Source organism: Vidua macroura, chromosome 20 (genome assembly GCF_024509145.1).
Source record: "Vidua macroura isolate BioBank_ID:100142 chromosome 20, ASM2450914v1, whole genome shotgun sequence".
In the NCBI taxonomy this organism is placed as follows: Eukaryota; Metazoa; Chordata; class Aves; order Passeriformes; family Viduidae; genus Vidua; species Vidua macroura.
Genome location: NC_071590.1, coordinates 10,984,009 through 11,006,161, shown reverse-complemented (window position 1 = coordinate 11,006,161; position 22,153 = coordinate 10,984,009). Strand labels below are relative to the sequence as shown.

At 50.5% G+C, this 22,153-nt stretch overlaps 2 protein-coding genes across 8 annotated transcripts in view; one reads left to right on the top strand and one right to left on the bottom strand.

The window, feature by feature from the left end:
* Positions 1-12,217, top strand: part of MNT (MAX network transcriptional repressor) — a 35,431-nt gene extending 23,214 nt beyond the window's left edge. Inside the window, exons 5-6 of the mRNA XM_053995228.1 lie at positions 3,802-3,994; positions 5,533-12,217. Of these exons, the coding sequence (XP_053851203.1) occupies positions 3,802-3,994; positions 5,533-6,239 (900 nt within the window). The 3' untranslated portion in view covers positions 6,240-12,217. The remainder of the gene's footprint in view (positions 1-3,801; positions 3,995-5,532) is intronic.
* Positions 12,218-13,759: 1,542 nt separating this feature from the next.
* SGSM2 (small G protein signaling modulator 2) overlaps positions 13,760-22,153 on the bottom strand; it is a 35,161-nt gene continuing 26,767 nt past the window's right edge. For 6 of the 7 annotated variants that reach the window (XM_053995220.1, XM_053995225.1, XM_053995226.1 and 3 more), the window contains 8 exons: positions 19,654-19,836; positions 18,928-19,302; positions 18,127-18,251; positions 17,604-17,686; positions 17,026-17,135; positions 16,481-16,577; positions 15,546-15,713; positions 13,760-15,270 (listed from right to left, as the gene is read on the bottom strand). In XM_053995220.1, coding sequence (XP_053851195.1) covers positions 15,182-15,270; positions 15,546-15,713; positions 16,481-16,577; positions 17,026-17,135; positions 17,604-17,686; positions 18,127-18,251; positions 18,928-19,302; positions 19,654-19,836 — 1,230 coding nt within the window. In that variant the 3' untranslated portion in view covers positions 13,760-15,181. The remainder of the gene's footprint in view (positions 15,271-15,545; positions 15,714-16,480; positions 16,578-17,025; positions 17,136-17,603; positions 17,687-18,126; positions 18,252-18,927; positions 19,303-19,653; positions 19,837-22,153) is intronic. The other variant, XM_053995223.1, reaches the window with a different exon arrangement.

Below are 22,153 nucleotides of genomic sequence, written 5' to 3'. Positions count from 1 at the left end.
TGCTTTCACCACAGCCAGCAGTTCATTCCCAAAACTTCCCAAGCATCAAAAGCCATAGATGGATTCACAAGAGTATGAGGAAATCCATTATTTCTTCCTGGAGTAGCTCAGCTTCCCCCTTGGCATGGCCAGGGCCTACTCTTTTAAGTGATGGTCACGTGGATTTTTTTTTAAGTGTGAAAAATAAAAGGGTTCTAAAGTCATAGCTTCTGTAGGTTCCTCACACTGCAGTGTAACAGTTGCCTGGGCAACCAGGGTTCCCAATTGCTTAACAGGAAAAAAAGAAGTGCTACAATGATGGAGGCGCAGACGTAAGAAGGAGGGACTGTGCTGGAGCCTGGTGCTTGCAAAGAGCAGTCTGGGATGGGGTGGGCTCAGTGAGAGGCCCCCCCCAGCTTTGGGCTGCCCTCTGCCAGCAGAACAGAGCTGGAGGGTATGCCTGGCCTTCCTGGGGCCAGCCCAGCCTGGCCTCTCCCTGAGGATGTGGGAAAAGAGAAATGCAGGTAACTTCAGTGATCAGGATCAGAAACAGGATCGGTATTTCACGAGCCAGGTGAAGTGTGTGTCCTTCAGGATCTTGGCAAGCACCTTAACTGTCATCCCAGGTGCCAGCACCAGATGTGAGCCCCTGCCATGGTCCTTCCCAGTGGCTGTGGAGGTGGGTCAGGTGGCAGCTCCTGCCCTGCAGCTGGCCCAAGCCTCTGCCTTAATGAAATTTCAGATTTTGAAGGAAAGGTGGTTAGGCATTTGTATGAATTTCTTTTATCAAAATTTAATTCTCAATTACTGTGTTGTTTGTAATTTTAGGGTCCCCTCTGCCCCTTTCAGTGCTACCATTACATGCCCATTCTGTTGGAAAATTGCAAAGGCTTGGGTTTGGGGAAAAGTGTCTGTGTGGTTATATGTTATTTTAAAGTGTCTGGTTTTGTATTGCATGGGATAGTGCTGACAGAAACTCCTGTTTTAGAAAAACATCCTGGGGATCAGTGGGTGTCTCTAAAGGTTTTGATGTGCCGGGGCAGGTCAGTGACCACAGTCCCAATGACTCAGGGTTGGCTGTCACTGTGGACTTTCTGTTGACTGACGGGAAATCCTGGCACCTGCTGTGGGCAGGATGATTTGCAGAAAATAATCTGCCGGGAGGCGGATGCCGGAGAGCTGCGTGTGCCCGGGGTGGCAGCGCCGGGGCCGAGGGAGACGCGGGGAGAGCCACACAGGGTCCTGCTCCTGTCCCTCCACGGGTGCTCGTGTCTGCAGTGGGGCCAGGGCTGTTGTGGCTCCCAGGCTCAGCTCCCGGTGCAGGGCACACTCCCAGTCCCTGCGGAGCCTGCGAGGGGACTGCACCCGCGTGTACCTGCAGAGAATGGGGCAGTGCTGGGAGGGGAGCTCAGAGGAGAGGGAAGAGGGCTCCAGTTAATCCCACCCAGTTCATTATTAGGCCAGAGCAGCTCAGCCTGGAGATCTGTCTTTACCAAGTGAGCTCCGGTGACTTGCATCCCAGAATAGGTTTTGAAACATTTACCGGTGCCTCCAGCCCATCTGCTGATCCAGCCTCCCCAGCAGCTCCCCTTGGAGAGCGCCCAGCCCTGCCAGAGCCCTGGGAGGAGATGCAGACCCAGCAAGGGGCTGCCGGGAGCTGGCACCCAGTCAAGAGCTGGGGCTGCTGGCTCTGAGGGAGGCAGAGCCCACAGGGCTGGGCTTGGAGCAGTGCCATGTCCCAAAGCCTGTGGAGTGCCTGCAGAGTGACATAGTGAATTCCCTGGCTCTCTTGGCTGGGAGACTCCTCCTGGTGCTTGCTAAGGGTTTGCCTGCCTTCCCAGTAATTAAAAGTTTGTAACTAATTACCAGCTGCCCTGCTCATACTTTATAGCAGTGCTTTCCCCCAGTGCTGGGAGTCTCCTCTCACAGCAGGGAGTGAAGCCAGATCTGCTTGAATATGCGTGTGCTGTGCCCGCTGCGGTGGAGGCTGCTGCTGCTGCGGGGATTTCGCGCCGGCTCCTCCTGGAGAGCTGCTCCTGTTCTGTCCTCCCGTGCCCTGCGTGGAGAGCAGCCTCGGGGAGATGCTGCAGAGAGGGACTGGGCTCACGTCTGCACAGCAGGTTTAGCCTCAGCCTTTCTTCTGCCTGCCTCTTTCCTGATGACATAGGGAAGACATTCAGACAAGTTCCATGCAAGTCTTCTTGCGTGTTTAAACCTGATCTGGGAGCGTGCACCTTCCTCGTCACCTTCCTCTCCATCCCTCCGTGCCTCACCCACACCCCTTTGCAAGGCAATCAGAGCACACCCAGCACATGACTTTTCTGGGTCAGGCAAAATGCTTTGGCTGCATTTGATAGGAAACAGACTTTAAAACTAGCCTGTGGATTTGGACCTCTGCCACGTGGGAATCTCTGGGCTACAGGTCAGGGCTGGTGCAGAGCCAGGATTCCAGGAGTCCTCATCCTTCCTTCCTGGCTGTCCCCATGGCTACCTCCCTGCAGTGGGCTGCTGGGCTTGCCCAGGACAACTGTGGGATCATGGTGTTGGCCTGTCTGCTGCCTGGTTTGGCTTGAAAAGCAGCAGGAGAGAAAGAACAGCCTCCTTTGTCTGAAAACTCTGTTTTGAGGAGCTTCTAGCTGACCTGGAGGGAGAGGAGCTGTCTCCATTGACACACCTGCAGTGGTTGTGCCCTGCTAACACACATTGTTCAGCTCTTTTAAAAATACTTCCTTTATTGTTATTACCAGGACAAAGGTAGTGGCAGGAGCTGCCCTGATCTGTGTCGCCTTAGGCTGCATTAAAGGCTGGCTGAACAGGCTGTAAGGTCCTTCCCAGCAAACCTGTGAGCTACAACACCTGCAGAACTATTGAAAGGCATGAGGTCGGGCTCTGATTGTACTCATCCTGGAGAACCCGAGAGAGAAATAAAGAGATGTGTTAAGAAGACCATGAGCCTGGTCCTTTGCCAGGTGTGGGGTTTGCTTTTGAGCTCAGTGCTTGCCAGCAGTGAGGGAATAGGAGCATCTGTGTGGGCTCTGCGTGGCTGGTATTTTCAGAAGTGTGTGTGGGATTTAAATTCCCAGTGGTGAAACTTAACTTCAGAAAATGGAGGGTCTGTATGTGGTTTTACAGATTTCACCTAATTTTGTCTCTTATGCATGTAGTAGGTGTGGCCCTGGGCTGGGGGACCAGGTCTCTGACTGTGCAGTGCTAAACTGCCTTAAAAACTCACAGAACAGGCCTTGGAATAGTTGATCCCCCTTGCGGGGTGTGGTTTGTATTTCCCAGCAGTAGTGCTGGGCAGTGTGGGACATTTCTCTGTATTGTGCTGACTGCTGCAGCAGCTCCCCTGACCTTACCAATGGATGTGGTGATTCCCAGCACCAAGGGGGCATTAGCAGGAGCACACAACACACACCCTTCCTTCCTGTTTGACCTCAGGATTTCCCCGTGATGCAGGGGGTTGTTGGTTCTACCGTCCACCATCTCCTCTAGGTCAGGAGCTCTTGGTGTGGTTTGTGTTGTTCAAAAGTTCATCAGTACTTAGGCTTTTTCTTTCCTTCTAAGCATTTCCATTTTGGGGGCTTGCCAGTTTTCCCTCAGAAAGCAGAAAGCCTTCAACTAGAGCAATACTTTATGTGCCAGCTCTTGTCCTCCTCTTTCTGCCTGAATTTGGCAGGTGTCAATATAGCTGAACACATTTTACACCAGCATAACTGGCAGTGTAAAATAATGAGCTGCGGACATGGGAGTGACCAGATTAGTGTAGGTTATTCTTGTCTTTGTTCTCATTATATTTATTTTTCTTTTCTCCGACTTCAGACTTTAAAGAGGAAGGAAAAAGAATACGAACACGAGATGGAGCGGCTGGCCAGGGAGAAGATCGCTACCCAGCAGCGGCTGGCAGAACTGAAGAACGAGTTGAGCCAGTGGATGGATGTTTTGGAGATTGACAGAATTATTCGACAGACAGTTCAGCCAGAGGATGACCAGGCATCTACCTCGACAGCATCAGGTACCCATAATTGTTCTCTTTTTTTCATAATCATCTTGGAAGATCATTGACACAGTTACATGGAGTGGTGGGGATCTTCATTTAGCAGCATCAGGGTTTCTTTGCATCCAGAATAAAGTAAAAGGTTTTGGAGTTTTTTAATGATTGACGTTGTTAACAACACACTGCTGCTCATGTGAAGTAAACGGAAACTTGTGCATCAATGTCAGGTAGATACAAAATGCAGGTTTGCACATCCGACCTCATTGTGGAGATAAATCCCTGCTTTCCAAACTTAGCTACTTTCTTGCACAGCTCTGCAGCCCTGCTCATTAGAAGTGGGCATCCTGGTGCATTTGTGTGGACGTGGGAGGGTGTTCAGCACATAGAGAAGAAGGATTTGGTACAGGGCGGATCACCAGAGCATTGGACAACTTTCAGTGAGCCTTCACATTGTGTGGGGAGGATTCGCAGTGAAGATGAAATGACGCTAATGGACATCTGACATGCAGTTCCAGTGAGAAGTTTCTGTGAGATAGGAGAATGCATGCTTCTCTGCACACCAGGGATTTGCAGCAGGAAGAGCAGGCAGTCTGTGGATGCAGAGCTTTCCAGAGACACAGAGGCTGTTGCAGTGCAGAACCATTCTCAGCAGTTCCTTCAAGTCAGCATTTGCTCTTGGCATGCCGGGCAGACGATACGGCAGGTTCTGGGAAGGGAAAACCTGAGTTTGTTCAGGCTCATCACCTCTGATGGTAGGAGCAGGCTCCAGGTGTAGTCTGATGGAAGTTGGGAGTAGCAGTGCTTTGTTGTTACAGGTGCCAGCTGTTCCCTCTGCAGTGGCCTCTGCCAAAGGCGACCGCATCAAGCTGCTGCTTGCCAGAGCTTGTGAAGGGGAAGTGTCTTCCTGGTGTTCCTGCTGCTTCTGTGTCTCCTGAGATTTTTATTCTTTGCTGCATGGCTGGCACTAGAACAGGCAGTGCAGGGTGCAGGCTTGTCCTCTGATCTCAGGACTAGTATGTTCCTGTTTTGCTTCCTTAGTTCCTGGACTGGACAGGAGTCCATTTTCCAGAACCAGACAAGAGACTTTCTGCCATGTTTCTTCATGGCAATTTCCTTCCTGCTCTGGGAGCAGAAGGAGTGGTGCTGATCAGTGGAACAACTGGCCAGGAAAAGAAACCCCGTTCCTCTTCCCAGAAGGAGCCCACTTCAGCCCAGGCAGCTCAGCCAGGTGCTTTCTGTCAGCCTCTGCTCATGGTGCTCCCCTTGCTTGCCCGCTGAGACCTCTCAGCCTGTTGGGAGCACCCTGCTCTAGCTGGGTTTTTGGGCTGTCAGACTTGCCTGGCTCCGGGTCCTTGGCCCACAGGCAGTGAGGAGAGGGCTGTGCCATGAGAGGGCTGTGCCATGAGAGGGCTGTGCCACCAGCCTGTAGCTCAGTGACGCCTCCTGCCCGTCTCTTCTGCTGACGCTGCCTTGTAGGGAGGCTCCAGTTCATGCTCTGGTCCAGTTCGTGCTCTGCTTGCGTTTTTATGGGAGTTTCTTCCTTTCGTGTTTTCCAGAGGGTGAAGACAACATGGATGAAGATATGGAAGATGACAGGCCAGTGAACTCATTACCAAAACTCACCCAGCGCCAGCACCCAGAGCTGCTGAAAGCCGTCCCCCCCAGTGCTGCTCCCCCGCTCCCCACGGTCCTGCCCCCACACGTGTCCATCCAGCAGAAGCCCCACGCCCAGCCCTCCCTCCAGACACAAGCACTGGTCCCGCCGCAGGCGATCGTCCCTGCACAGACTCACATCGTGGCGGCCTCGACCGTGCAATCGACTGTTATCGCCCACACGGCCACCACCCACGCCTCGGTCATCCAGACTGTCAACCACGTCATTCAGGGGCCACAGACCAAGCACATTGCTCACATTGCACCTTCCACATCCAGCCCCGTGCAACTCACCACTGCTGCTCAGCCCATCGGCCACATCACTGTGCACCCAGCCACCATCAACCACATGGCTCACCTGGGCCCACAGCTGCCCATCTACCCCCAGCCCGTGGCCGTCAGCCAGCCCGTCGTGAGCCACATCGCTCACACCATCTCGCACCAGCAAGTGAACGGCACCGCGAGCCTGGGCCAGCCGGCCGTGATGGCCAAGCCGGCCGTGGGCACCCAGGTCGTGCACCACCCGCAGCTGGTCGGGCAGACGGTCCTAAACCCCGTGACTATGGTGACCATGCCGTCGTTCCCGGTGAGCACGCTGAAGCTGGCCTAGAGGTCTTTGTTGGGAACCTTTCCTGAGGAAACTCCGTACATTCCAGCCATGGCGGGGGGAGGCGCGGAACGCCGCGGGTCCCGGTGCCCGGCCTGCCGCCGGGACGGGGCCGCTCCGCGCGCGGGGCCGCTCCGCTGAGGAACTTCAAAGACACTTGTTCATGGTGATTTTTTTTTTTTTCCTTTTATGTGTAATGAGTGAACTATGGATATGATGTTCTTAAGACTTTAATTTTGCCCTCTTTACGTGTTGCTTCTTTGTAGAATAAAAATTGCTGATCTCTTTATTGAGACGTTGCGTAGAATGGGAAAAAAAAAAATCATAGAAGTCTATATTTATATATATGTGTGTATGTGTGTGTATATATATATGTATATACATATATATATAAATATAACATTTGAAGGCCTTTTGTAAGGTTGATTATTTTGCAGGATTATGAGACAAAATTCTTTTTTGGAGGAAGAAGCCAGAGTGTCCTCTCTAAACAAGAAACTATAAGATAGATGGTTTGGTGGACCAGAGTACAGTGACAAAAAACCCCCCAACAACAAACCACGAGTCAAACCGTGTTAAAGGTATTTCCCATCAATATATTACATTTCAAAAACCATCTAAAATCACTGTGACTTGTTATGGCATTTTAAGGAAATTCTCTGTCCTGTCTAATAAAAGGAAAAAGAATACACAACCAGACTTGATTTGTTGCCATTTTATAAATGACTTGATTTTATAGCTATGTCAAAAAAATACTGTTTTTTATTATTTTAATGATTGACAGTGCTTTGTTTGGATGTTTTTTGGGGGAGTTTGTATTTGGTCTGGCTTGGTTTGCTGATGCAATAATTGGTTTTGCAGATGTCTGTGCATGGCATGGCCCCGGTCAGGTCCCTCCTGCCAGTCCAAGCTCCCCCCAGGTTTCTCGGGTTTGTTGTTTGGCAGAGGCACACACTTTGTGCTGGCAGCTTGCAGGGCGTTTCTGTGGCCTGGTGAGTGGAACCTGGGACAAGAAGACAGAGAAATGAGGTAGATTTGCTGCATGGGTTAATGTTTGTTAGTTTGTTCTGTCCTGACCATGCTTTGGTGTGGGAGCCGGTGGGTTTGGAAGGGGATAAAAGGGGATGTGGTTCCCTTCCAGAGCACAGGCAGTTCAAACAGCTTCGTTCCCCTTGACAGGGAAGCAGTCTCTCCTTATGCAGGGTAAGGGTTTGCTGCAGGAGATCGCTGTGAGAGCTCGTGTCTGACAGTGAGACGTGCACCAAAGAACCCTCATCCCTCAGGACCCTCCCGTTCCCCCTTCCCGGTGGTTGGGGCAGACCTGTCTGAGGTCAGTGGCAAATCCCAGAGAGCCAGGAGGGGAGGAATGCTGCTTGGCTCTGCTGGTACCTGCCAGCCTGCCCGGGAGGCTGCTTAGGACGTGTTGTGCTGCTCGCTCAATGTTCTGGTCCTTGCACAGTGTGTAGCTACTGCTGTGAGTGATCTCCATTCTGTCTTCCTCTCTTTTTAAAGCAAGTATTCCACAGTCCCTGCTGCAGGCAAAATGCTGCTGTAGCCAGCAGCTGTTCTCCTAGGGCAGGATGGGAGGATGTCCCACATCTGCCCAGGAGCTTTGGGAGAGGAGGAGGGGGTGGCTGAGCACCTCACGGCGCTGTGTCCTGCAGGAAAACAGCATCCATCCTCTGCCCAGAAGACCTGTTGACTCTAGCAGGACTTCAGCCTATTGAGGACTGGTGTGAGCAGTGTCAGGGATGTAATTGAGAACATCTGCCTGTTCCATACTGTCCCCAGTTAAAACTGGTCTGGAGGCAGGAGAAGTGACTGCAGAGGTCAGGGGTGATTGTGCCTTCTGAGCAGGTGTCACTGGGAATTGTGTGAAGTCTGTTCATAAAGCCTCAATTGCCACTTGTTTTATTTTTCTTTCATGCGTTCTTGAGTTCAGGAAGCTCTTGGCTGTGCTTGCCAGCACAGCTCCTGCAGAGTGGACAAACCTTGAAGGATTTCTTTTCATAGAACCCCATTTAAGTAGATCATTTGTTCTCATTCCAGTGCACCATTAACACTGGGGGATTCCCAGAATTGCCAGGACTTTGTTGTCCTCTGTCCCTGCAGGTGCTTTCCCAAGGAGGCTGTTGTGTGCCAGTATTTGAGAGATAGGGTTGGGTATGCCTCAGTTTCTCCTCATCAGAAACTCCTCAATGCTGAGTAGGTGCAGCAGGGTCACCTCACTTCTCAGGAGGGAGTGTGGCTTTGCCTTCTGCAGCAGCGTCAGGAGGGGGAGGACGTGTGCTTCTGCCTTTTTTTACTGTTCCAACTCACAGAATAACAAATTCTCCTCAGTGAAGGAGAAGGAGCCAGGTTGAGAATGTGCTCAGTGCAGGAGCGTTGGCTGAGCCCCAGGGAGATGAGCTTTCTGCTGGGTTACTGAATGGCCTTGCTGTATGGACAGGGGTGCTGCTGACCTCACCTTCTACTCCCTTATGGTTTAGAGCAGAGTGGCCCTGCCTTGCCCAGTCCTGTATCTTGGCCAGTTTTTCTTTCCCCTTGGAATTGTGCCATGCAGTCTGTCTGATCCCCTTCATGGGTGTTGGCCTCCCCATTAGCTGCATCCCCCTTGGCCTGCCCAGGAGCTGCTCCAGATGTTGTGTGTACCCCTGTTCCCATCTGCCTTTTTCAGGGCTATCAGAAACATTCTTTGGGATTTTTCTTTTTCTTTTTTTTTTTTTTTTTTTTTTAAGTCAGCGAACTTCACTCTATTCTGTGGGAAGAAGAGTGGCCACAGCCCTTCCTTTTCTTGCTCAGAAACTTCAGATTTACACTGATGCTCTTAGAAATCCCGTTCAGTACTGTATGACAAGGGGCACTTTAGGAATGTTTCTCCTCTGATATATGTTTTCCCTATGGAGAAAGCTATATATAAATATATATGTACACTTGGGGATTCATAAGATCTAATTTGTCCCCCAAAAAAACCAATAAATATGAAGTTTACAAGAAATCTCTTCTGTTGTTGAATAATATTAGTTATTGGTAACCATGCCACAGAAACAATAGAAAATGGGGTTTCTGCAAAGTAGTTTGAGAGGGTTTTCTGTCCTGTCACACCTGGCTCGGAGCCTGTTGGTCAGTGGAGATGGTTCTGCCGAGGGCAGGTGCCCTTGCAGCCCACACGCTCCACGTCCTGCTGCCAGCAGCCAAATCGTGCTCAGGAGCTGGACCTGTGCTTAGAGCTCAGGCAGCACGGCCAGGGGTGTTTGCAGCTGGGCAGATGTGTGGGCACAGAGCCCCAGAATGGCCACAGGGACACCTCGTGCTGGGCTGCGCCTGCCAAAGCCACTGCCAGCTGGCCTGCCAGGGAGGTGCAGGCAGAGGGCAAAGAACCCAAACTGCTACTTTAAAATGATCCTGAAAAGAGCTCTTAACGCTGACACTTTAGATACAGGAATGTATTCCTGACCTCACCAGTAAAAATTTGCCAGATCTGTGTAGTTTATCCTAGGAAGGGAAGTGATCTGATTTCCCGTGTTCTCTGCAGTTGCTTGTGTGGGATCCGAGAGGCAGCGGGTCGTGTGTCCCTGGGGGCACGGTGGGGGCAGCTGCTGACCCACATTTCACATGGGGAAATAAGGGCTGGAGCCAAACTGCTGCCGTCGGGGTTTTTCTGCATGTGTGTGTGTGTATGTCCATCTGTCTGTCCGTGCCGGGGCTGAGTGTTGGGTGTCAGAGGCCAGAAGGGCTCCAGTGTCACCACTGGGCCCCTGGCCACGGGCACGGCTGGGTTTTGGTTTCTTGAGCAGAGCTGGACAGGGGATGGCCCTTTGCAGAGGCCTCTGCTCTCGAGGTGCCCACGGCATGTCCGGGGCCTTCATCATCCCACTGAGCCGGCTGCTGCCGCTGCTGTTGGGCTCCTTGTCTTTTTTTTTTTTTTCTTTGTTTTATTTCAAAGTGGCCTTCTGTAACAAAAGAAACAAAAAAAATGCCTTTGGGTGGTTTAGGTGGAGGTGAGGTGTCGCTGCTGTGTCGGTGTCGGTGTGGTTGTCCGTGCGCACGCCTGGTAGATTCCTGTAGACATGCAATGCAAGGCTTATTGTGTCTGGTTTTTGTATGTAGCCTGTGTCTCTTTGGACTGGTTTGCATCCTGAGGGTGTTTTTTGCATTTAAAGAAAAAAAAAAGTGAGAACTGTTCCAGGTTGGGTGGGTCCAAGGGGCTCTGGAGACCTCCCGTGTGCCAGGGGTCAGGAGGAAGGTGTCTTCTGCCCCATGTGATGGTGTGGTCAGTGCTTGTTTGGCCCCTTTGCTTTCTGTGATGGGTCTCCAGTGTCCCCACTGTGTCTGGAGTGAGCAGCCTTGGCCACATGAACCAGGTGACCTCTGCTTACCTGAGCAGGACTTTGGCTCAGCCTGTCTCGGTGTTCAGGCTCTTGCTTAATTAGCTCAGTCAGATACGTGGCTGCTGCACAGGGCTCCTGGAGCTGGTGTGGAGGTGGGCAGCTCTGAGCACTCACAGGGGAGGCTCCTCTGAGACTTGGCATGTTTTTTTCTGAACAGTTGTTCATTCCAGTCTTATTTTGATTCTAAAAGCTATGGGGGTGAGGAGAGGAAAACCCTCATACTTATGGCCTATTTTCCATCCCTTGTTATCGTTTGCTTGTTATCATTTGGGACAGATTTAAATGGATTATAACACCGTCTTCAGGTTATTTCCTCCCTGAGTGAAACATCAGTTGTTAGAAGCGGATGTTTAGTGTTAAGGAAAATAGGCTGTGGGTAGAATCAGTCATGGCTTCTTTCTGTCCCTCTTGTACAGAACTTGATAATCCAAACTTGAACTATTAAAATACCAGCCCGAGCCCAGCACTGGATGGTGCAGTCTTGGCAGAGGTTGTGTTTGGCTGTTCCCAGGCTGGCTCACTCCTTGCCTGAGGCTGCTGAACAGTGAAGGAAGGCCCCACTGGCCTCTGTCCCTGCTCCGTCAGGGCAGGAACAGGGCTGTTCTGTGCTGGGATTTGGTGGGAATGGGCCGTGGGATGTCAGGGTGCTCCTCATCAGGGCAGCATGGCTGGTTCTGCTCTAGCTCTGGATGAGCCCCACTGATTCGCCCCATTCCTTGTGCTGTGAATAGGAATTTGAGCGTGAGGGAGCGCTGGTGCAGAAGTCACCACCAGGGAAATGCCCCGAGCTCCCAGCCCGTCTCTGCTGGAGATTTTCCCTGGCTGGCAGGCAGGCAGGCAGGCACGTCCTCCCCGAGGCCGTGCTGCTGTGGCGGGCACAGGCCCGCGCTGGCCGCGGTGCTGCCCGTGCCGGCCGTGGGGAACGCTCCGGCAGAGCCCCGCTGCGAATGCCTTATGGATACGCCTTAACAACCTGAGCCAAAAGTGTGCTGGGGCTTGACAGAGCGAGAGGTCGGGGACCGACTGTGACCACCCGATGATTTATTGGCTTCTGGTCAGGCCCCAGCCTGGGCATCACGGGGTGAGGAGCCGTGGTGGGAGCGGGGACCCCCTGCTCTGTCACTGCATGTGACCGCCCCCCCTCCTGCCTAAAGCATTTATTTATTTATTTTATCTCGCCGTGCTCCCCGCGTTAGGAATGTGTCACTGGAGCTGCTGACTGTGAGCCCAGTCGCTGCCATCGCTGGCCTGGAGCCCCCGTCCCTCCCCTGCACCTCACAGGAGCCCCCGTGTCGCGCTCACCTGGGCAGGTGCAGTCTGTGTTTACAGTGAGGACGTGTCACTGTGTTACCAATTTACTGAAATACTGAATATTGACAAACTAGACTGTAAAGATTTTTATGTGTTTGGATACATCTGCTATGTGAAAAAGCAACTAATTTTGTACATATTGTATTTTTACTATTCAGCTGTACAATACTGGCTCTTCATGCTCCAGAATTTAGGTATCCAACATGAATGATATCCATGTAATAAGCACTTGCCTGAAATAAATATAAAACTGAAATAAACATGCACTGAAATCGGAAACAGGTTTCTGCATTTGCTTCCCTATGCTTTGCATGCAGATCCTTCACTTTGTTTGTGATTTCCCAGTTCCAAGAGCAATGCCTTCCCTCCCTCCGGAGCCACCGCGTCGCTCCAGGTGCGTGTCACGGATCGGCGGGGCTGGAGCTCGCCCAGACCAGGCACAGCTTCCCGAGGGCCGTGTGTGGGTCTGGATCCAGCAGTGCTCTGCAGGGGGAAAGCAAAGCCTTGGCAGCTTCAGCAATCTGTGAGAAACCCGGGAAACGGTGCCCTGTCCTGTGCCCTGTCCTGTGCCCTCGTCCTGCTGAGGAGCCCGTCCCAGCCCTGCTGCAGGGCAGAGGGGTCCCGCCAGCCCCAGCAGAGCAGCGTCGTGCCCGGGACCCTCCTGCTGGGACTCCCCCAGGCAGCCCCCTCGGGGTGTCCTTCCTGTGCCGCGGGCTGGGATGGGCTGAACAGCCCGGCCAGACCTGCCTCACGTGGAACTCTCTCTCCTGCAGGTGCTGAAGTTGGAGTCCCAGGTTCTCCCGCGCCCTTGTCTCCAGCAGGATGTGGCAGACGTGGACGGTCACCCAGCACTGGGCAAGTCCAACCCACTTGGTGTTGGGGGCAGCAGGTCAGGGAGTGGGGCTCAGGCAGAGGGGCTGGGGGGAACACCACGGGTCTAAATAACTGCATTCAAAATTACTGAGACTGTGCAAAGGAAATGGTGGGGGACACGTGGGAAGGACAGAGGGACAAGAGCCAGCTGTAACCCCAGTTGTGGTGCTGAGGTGCCCTGCCCACCCCAGTCCCACCACGTAGACAGGTGAACGCAGAGGACACAAGGACACTGGAAGTTTATTTAGGCCAACATGTCCTTGGATGCGCTTCATAAAGGGCTGATCCTTGTTGATAGGGATAAATACCTGATTAGCAGCTGGAACGAGCAGTGCCTGAGGGATGGCTGCACCCACCCCAGCACACAGAGGCCTTTGTGGGGCCCTTTAATGGTGCAATGGGGAAATGTTCTCTAAGTCCCCAGGGACTCATCTCCAGGCAGACCGATTTAGCCTAAAAACCTGGAACACTGCTGCAAAAACTGCCAGTAGCAGCCAGGTGAGACCAAGAAGGGACCATCCCTGCTGCAGAGGAGATGCAGCTGGAGGAGTTTAAGGGGTTTGAACAAGGACTGGGAGTGATGGAAGAGGAGCTCTCCTGGAAGTCCAGCAGCTCAGCTGGATTCAATGCAGCTGCTGCACAGTCAGGCCTAAAATTTCAGGATGAAACTCTTACTATTTAACACTTGTCATAAGCCTATTTCTGTTCTGGGCTGGGCTGACTCAGGCTCAGCCTGTGGGTACATGAAAACTGCCCTTAAAGTAATTTAAGGGACCTCGGGAGTCTACTTAATGGTGACCTATTTATTGCCTCTAGCACTACAGCCCATGCAGCTCATCAGAGAAACATTAATTACATCTTGCCCTATCCTCCAGAGAGCCTCATCCCTGTTCCATTGCTGGAATCACCTCAGGGGGAGAGAAATCGCTCCCAAAGAGCTCCATGGGATGCCTTGATGATAAGTATTTATTCATAAGTTACATTTAAACATAAATAATTGAGCAATAAAGAGAACAGTCTGCTCTCAACAAAAATAAATAATACACAACATTGAGAAAATCCAATCGGACAGAATGTTCTAACAAATACAGCAAAGTTCACAGATTGGGTTTGTGTGAAACAGCTGTACAGAACATTCCCAACATACCAAAGGAAAATAGTGCAGTATTATTATCTGTACATCCATCACTCCCTGGGCTCTGGCAGTTGGAGGTTTTTCTCACTCTTCTCATTCTTTTAAAAAATACTTTTCCAGGTTTCAAGTGAACAGACAGTCACACGGGGCCGGGCAGGGGGCTGGGGCACAGACTGTCCTGGGGCACAGGAGGGCTCCACACCGAGCAGGGGCTGCAGCAGCAACTCAGAGCCCCCCAGGAATTCCAGCCCCTTCACCTGGCAGGGGCTGGTCCTGCTCGCAGAGACCAGCACCTGGTTTGTGTCTGCAGGACCCCACGGAGCCTCCCCCTGCAAGCTCTGCAGGGCAGGGAGGAGGAGGAGTGTGCAGTGAGGGAGCTGGGGGAGCCTGGGCACTGCCATCTGCTCCCCATGGGATGAGAATCCATGGCCCTGCACAGCTCAGGGAGCAGGAGCTGCCAGCGTGAGCAGGGTCCTGCCTGTGGGCTGAACCTGCTCACCTGAGCAACACAGGGCAGGGCCTGGCAGCTGGGAGTGGTACAGGGTCAGTTTGCAAAGCAAAACAAAGGCAGGTCTGTGTGGGCCATGAAGACTGAGCAGTGAGAGCCAGTCAGCCAAGGCCAAACTGGTGTTTAGCTCATGAGCTCATTGCTGCTCCCGTGAACTGTGGCATTTAGGTTAAGGCCATTCTCCCAGCCAGAAACCTTATCAGCTTTAATCACTGCTAAATACAAACCCAAATGTTTTAGCAACATGAGCTCAGACACATTCTCTTCCATGTTCAAGGCAAAGACAGTGAGGCCAGGACCGTGCTCCTCCAAGGACCCCATCCAATGCTTGCAACAGTGGGCCCAGCCTTGCCTCCACAGCAGCTTCTGACAGAGCACACAAGGTGCATCCAGGCTTTACAGGTGCAGTAAGTCAAAATAGAAATGTTGCAGTTTGTCAAATCCCCCCCTTTCAACATCACAAAGATGTAGAGAGATGTCTTCTAGAGAGGGAAATAGAGAATGCAAAAAGATTTTGTCTAGAAATACAAAGTCAGTGTAACAAGGACTATCAAACACCAACCTCATCTGGTGAAGGGAAAGTTCAGGTTTTAAAAGTCTGTTACTGTCTCCTCACTATTTATTACATTACATGGAAGATGCAATTAAAACACCATTTGGAATTACAGTGCAAGGAATGCTGCATCCAGTGGCTCGCAGCGAGGCCCCAGGGACAGCCTGGCCATGGTCACTTGTTCTCAATCAGTGTCTGCACTTTGTAGACAAGGTCTCTGGCTATCCTCAGGATCTCCGCAGCATCGTGGTGCTCAGCCATTTCTAGGAGACACAGACAAACAAGTGTCAGCACCTGCCCAGCACTGATACTCATGTGGCATTAGCAATATTAATTACTGTAACAAGCAGCAATCCCGGAACCAACAGGGGGTTGGTTTTGGAGAATTAAAGACAGAAGAAGTGGATGAATCCCTTGTGCTGCAGGACCTGGCATTGAGACTCAGAGCTTAAAATGATCACAACAAGAACTGTACCAGACAGTCTCAGGAAGGGAGAAGGAGCAAAGTCTCATTACTTTTTATCAAAATGGCTCTTACCATTAAAAAACTTGATGATATCAGTGAAGTCCATGTTGTTATCACGGATAATCTCTCGATAAACTTCCACAAGTGCTAAGGCAATGAAAAGGACAAAATGTTCTGAAGAGATGTGCTTTGCTGCCCAAATAACTTCCCACACTGTAAATACATCCTCGTACAACAATTCTGAATGGGAATAAACATTACAAGAGCATCTGATTATTCAACTGACCATGTCCCTCCTCTCTCACCACTGTCTACAGGCCTTACTCCTGTACTCCTTACTCAGACTCCTCCCTTTCCTCTCCCCCTCTCCTTCAGCCAACTCCTGTCACTTGTGCACGTAAGGCACAGAACTGGCTTAAAGAACAATTGCCACAGCCTGCAGGTGGGGTGGTGCAGAGCCAAGCCCAGGAAGGTACCTGAACCACAGGGACCATGTGAGAGCAGCACAGGAGGCTGTTCTACAGGGCTGCAGGTCTGAACGTGTGCCCAGGTGTATCTCGGCTCTGCAGCGGGCCTGTCAGCACCAACACTCTGCTGGAGTGTGCTTGTGCAAGGATCCTGGCATCAGGGGCACTCCCACACCACACAAGGCAGCTCACTCCAAGTACAGCAGCTCCTGAGCTGTTGCTGAGCTGCTCCTTGTTATCACAAGGATGAGACAGGAGGTATCAAAGCTCACAGAGGAGTGGGATCACCTTCTTGAGCAAACAGGCATTTGCACTGGGCGGGAACTTGGCTTCGATCACATCATCAGGAATTTGCAACTCCCCTTTCTAAGCCTGGACTCGTTCCAGTGCTGCTTCACCTCAGAGCTGCATTACCTTTCCTGGCTACAAACTCTCCAGTGATCCCAGCTGCCACTCACCATCCTGACTGGCATTCACACCAAAACACAGAGCTGTTACAGTTCTACACAACCCTAAACTACAGGCACAGAACATTATTACCTCTTTTAAAGTCAAGCAGGAACCAGCGATAGCAGAAGTAAAAATGAGTGTAATCTCCATTCTGGTGCATCAATTCAAAAAGTTCTGAGTCCAGAATCTAGAATGGAAAACATCAGCTGTCAGGATGTGGTCTGAAAGCAGCCGAGGTCAGAGGTGCTGGACTCCCACTCTGCTCCTCATCCCGTGGCCAGAGCAGCTGCTCAGCACAGAACAGCCCTCAGCTGTGTGTGCCAGTGCTGTGACCTGGGGGCCCTGACTCAGAGCTGAGCTGAGGAGTCACAGTTGATCTTCACCATGACTTTAAAGGGCCAAGGAACAAGGTGAAGATCTTACTGATTTTCAGCAAGTGGCAAATGTCCATCTCCACCTCCACCCCTGCTCTCAGGATGTAACTCTACAAATCCACTTCCAACTCCTCCTCCCCAGCTCTGAAGTCAGACCTGAGCCCCACTCCTTGGAGCTCTTACCCTTTGTGTGGCATCAGGTGAGTCCTGAGCCTCTGCCAGAGCCCTGTCTTCTGTCAGACACCCTGAAGCCAGACTCACCTGGATGAGGGACCGCATGTTGGCGAAGTGCGTGTCCATGGCACCTCCGTTGGGGAAGTTCTGGCTCATCCTCTTCATCAAGTGGCTGAAGCAGCTGTAGGCCAGCTGATCTGCAGGGACAAGGCAGACACTCAGTGCTGGCAATTGTGGGACTTCTTGAACCAAAATAACAGAACTGCAGGGCTTGGGAAAAACAGAGTCTTCCCCTTTGCTGCTCTCTGAATCCCAGGATTTAGATGAAAGAGAGGTTGGTTCCTGTCTCTGGACCATTTTTACTAGTTATGTTTCAAAGAATCCAGCCTGCAGTTGACTTTTCAGCATCAGTAACTACCAGAACACAGTAATTTTACTAACTTTGGTAAAATTTAATCTGGAAGTCAGTGAGTGCCAGGGCAGCCCCAAGACACTAATGTTAGCCATTTCAACAGCCACGGGTGGAGAAAACACAAATCAGGAGCTGCAGGTTTGATTTTGCTGGTGACCCAGCCCTGGTTAATGCAGACAACTCCTGAAACAGCATTTCTAAGGAAAGACCTCACTAAGGATACCAGCATGTCCCAAAGGAAAACCCTTCCTACCATTGTCAAGAATAACCATCAAAGGAGCCAGGAGGTCACACATGCCTTGGACATAACCAACTTCTAGGTGCTCCCAGACATAGCTGTGGAAAGAAGAAATCCTTGTATTGAAGGCTGATTCCACATGTGAGATCAAATCCTAAGCTGCTGAAGGTGTGAGTCTCAGAACCATCTGACACTTCCCAGAGTATTTCACAGCCCTTTACTGTTTGCTGCCTGGATAAAGTGGCCCTCTGAGCATGGAGGTGTCATCCTGATCAGGAGAAACCCAAACCTCAGAGTACATTCAGAGAACAGTTCTGTAAAATAGGGTCTGTCACTTGAGAAATCTTCTCAAACCTGCATTCCAAACTTGGACCCATGCTCTAAGCTGCCATCCTGCCTGATCCTCCTTCTGGCAAGTTGTTTTAAAGTCATTAGTGAGAATTCTTATTGACTGTTATTTGCATATTATTATAGTTTATAGATTAGCTTATGGATTGTGACACAAATGTGAAAGTAGTTTGGTTTACAAGCTCATTACCTGCACATGACATTTCGGAGCTTCTCCAGGTTCTCATCAGTAAAATACCAGTAATTCCGGTCACATCTCTGGACATCTTTATCAATTCTGTGCAAATTTAAGGCAACAGTGTCCAATAACTCTATCTAGAACAGAGAAGTTTTAGTTAGATCTGCCAAGTTCACAGCATTCCCAGGACTCTGTGCAAATTTGCTCTGAGAATCACCAAATGAGAAACAGTACAATTATACTCTGAGCAGATGAGGGCATCGAAATACTCAATTACTGTCAAAAATACCAGGTAAAACACATTTGTTTTCACTGGGAAATGTACCAAAACTGTCTTATTTCCAAATGGCTATTTCCAGTTAAATAACTTCAGCAGAGAGAAACAAAAACTATGCTGCTCTGTGACAGCAAGAGTAACAGAGGTGGTGGCATCTTGAATCTAGATTTAGGTTGTGGTTCAGTTTGACTAGATGGAGGTTTTAGCATGATTGAAATAACATTAGAATCTTACAAACAGGATATTGTCCACACCCCCAGGCACTGGAAAGTTCTAACTGCTAGAAATGTACCACACTGATTGTCTTGCCCTCTTACTTAAAAAAAAAACACCCAAATTTTTCTTGCAGCCTTATTTCCAATCTAGCTCAAAATCCAGATGAAAAGATTTGGATGGAAAAATCCTCAGTTATCATGCCACCAGCTGTAGTTCTAGTCTGGGACTCTCTCTCATTAAATCCTATCTGAAAAAGCACCAGGGCTTGCTAAAAAAGCAGTGCTGTGCAGAGAGATGATGGTACTTCAGTTGTGACCTACTGTGTAGGACGCAGCGCAGAGCGAGGCGACATCCACTAGATAATCCACCTGGGAACTCAGCTGCTCCTCTGAGACAGAGTCCTGGGACTGCAGCAGCCCTGCCTTGGCTCTCTGCACGCGGGCTGTGCCCGCCTCAGTCCTTCCCAGCTCAGCGCTGCCTTCCTCCTCGGCGCCATCCTCGAAGGAGCCGCTCTGCCCGTCGTCAATGCTGGACAGGATGCCCGAGGCCACCGAGTAGTTCCTGGAGGACGGCAGCCCCGAGTCGGGCGAGTCGAACTCCAGGGCCGCGGGCGCCGGCGCCGCCGTCAGCGTGGGGTCCTCCTGCCCCTTGGGGTCCTGCTCCGCTGGGTCCGTTTCATCCACAGATATAAACACCTGCCACGTGCAAAACCAAACACACGCTTCAACAGCAGCCCTCATTTGCCCTGAGCTGGGTCTGAGTAAAGGACCTACAGGGAAGAGATCTGGAGAGCTGTTCCTCTGCTGAGGGGGGATCTGCCTTCCTAGGTGAACCTTAGAGCCCCTTAGGCATGTCCTGCTTAAGAACAGCTGTAGACTCTCCAAAATTCAGACCTGCTCTTCACTCTAACATGGAGACACCACAGCTCCAATCTCTGCCCAGGATTCAGGAGCTGTGCTAACCTCCATCTCTGCCTCCTGGGGCTGCCCCTCCGCAAATGCTGAGCACTGCCCGCTCCAGATGGCGAGTGGGAAGGGGGTACCTACATCATTGCTGATGGTGGAGTCCCTGTGGATGAGCCGCTGGACGTGGCTGTCAATGCTGCTGCCCGACGAAAACTTGGCCAGCGTGGCTGAATGCGACTCCTTCTCTCGCTGCTTCACAATGACCTCGCAGGCCTTCCACTCAGCCATCACCTTCTGGTACCTCAGAGCAATGTCTGCGTCCACCTGCAGACAGAGACACGTCCTGAGACACTGCCCTCCTTGCCAGAAGGCACTGACACTGGGAGGAAGCAGGAGGGAGAGGTCTAAGGCAGGTGCAGGGTCTCAGACTGAAAGCCCAAAGGCTGCCGAGGCCCTCTTGCTGCAGCAGCACATCCCTGTGACTGGAGAGGAGTAGTCAGGTGTTGGGCATTAAACCAGAAAGGATCCATATTAGCAGGTGTATACACTATCAACAGCACTGTGCCACTGTGACAGTGACCCAGGACAGAACAAAAGATGTCATGTGAAACCTCACACAGAAGTCAGATGCAATCTACGGAGCAAGTGCTGCCTCTACCTGCATCATCCCTAATTCCATCACACCTCCTTCCAACTCCTCTGTTCCACCTCTGATGTAGCCCTTGTGAAGAATTCCAGGTCACAGGTTGTACAGAGTCAGATTCTGGGATAAACTCCGGAATCCCAGCTCCCACAGCCCATCCTGTGGCTGCACAGTGCACGGCCAAGTCTATCCGCACTGGGCACCACAGGAATAAAACAGATCTTTGTCACTGGTGGCTTTCTCTTTTGAAAGACAGCCACAGAAACCCCCTTGAGCTATTAAGGGACATGTAGCAATTTTACTAGTCTGTCACTTGTCAAGAGCTGAAGAGAAACCACAATTGTGAGCTGGCTCCAGGCTCCGCACTCGGCTGGCTGAGCCGATACCCGAATGTTCCTGCTAAGAGCTGCAGGCTGTTTGTCACTTGAGGTAGCTGTCGAGTCATAAATCATAAAATACAACAGTTAGTGGAGGGCTGGAGGACAGCCACATCTGGGAGTGCAAAAATACCATCAGAAGACAAAGATGATAAATCACCTGCAATGACTTCAGTTGAGGACACAATGAGTTTCCTGTATGTGCAGTGTTATGACTTCTCATTTAACAGACTCCTACATTCAGTGTAAGCTTCAGTCTCCAACAACCTATTCTTTTGAGGAGTCAGCTATTACTCGAGTTTACTACTGGTGTTGGGTAGCTCATTACAATTCCAGGTAAGTTTGGAGTGGCCCTGGGTACAAACTCAGGGAGAAAAATCTTCCGTAGGAGCCTGTGTTCTGCAGATCAGATCTTTTCTATCTTGTAACATCTCTATATGAATTTACTGTAATTCCTCTCATACATACTCCAGTATTTATCTCTTCTTGCCAAATCTCTTATGTTCTAGCTGTACAAATGCACGTGCCCTTTGGAGATGAGGCTAGCATCCATGAGAGATGGCTTCACATCTCCCACTCAAAAAATGAAACATCTGGGTCCTTTTGTTCATTTCCAGACATACCTTTTATTTTTACACAGGGATCATAAATCTGATAGTTCATATACTTGTGGAGACTAGAGACAGCAAAATGCAATCTATGCAAGAAACCTCCAATATCCTTGCCTTTCTTGAAAATCTGAGATTAAAAAAAGAATGGAGTAGTGCTCAGTAGAACATTCCTGATGTACACACTACAGCTAGAAAATCTATAATAAACATCTATTAAGATGACTGGATTCAGGGGGGACAATCTGCACTGTGACCCAGTTTGAACAGTGAAGGGCTCTGTTTCTCCATCTGTGTTCAGAACTGGCTTTTAAAGATTATTGTGAGGAAAACAACTCAAATTGCCACAGCAATGTTAGTTTAGTGCCCCATTTGCAAGACAGCAATTTGTCCATGGCAAGGCTTGAGGTCAGGCTGTCCTTCTGCTCTGCAGGTGCTCACAAGGATATAAATTACCCCTTGGCATGAAAAGTAATTGGGATTTAGCAAATGCCAAATGTTTTGATATATAAAGCACTCCTTATCAATTTAATCCAGAACAGAATCAGCTACTGCATGAGTGCTACCTCCCTGGTAATAACACTAACTGAAAAGCAGATTAATGTGTTAATTATATTCCAGGCCAAACCTCATTACTGTTCCATCCAGTTCAGCCAATCTTTGGGTGATGTCGCAGAAAAGCAATGTTTTACCAGCACACAGTGACTCCAGAGGGTCCATTTGGGCTGTTCCCAGCTCCAGAAAAAGTCCATGCATGCAGATGCAGCACCATGGAGAAAAGGTAGTTATTTCAACTTCAGTCTGAAGTATAATTCAGCTAACACACCATATAAAAGAGGGGTAAGTAAAATTTCCATCCAAATGTCAATGTCTCCCCATTGTGAAAATGACAAATTTGTGGACACAGGGTGTGCTCAGGGCATGTGCATGCCACAGAGAGAGCTGAATGCAGGTTCTCTGACTTCAAGAAAGAGAGAACTCTCATTTAGTGACATTCAGATATTAAAACTTAG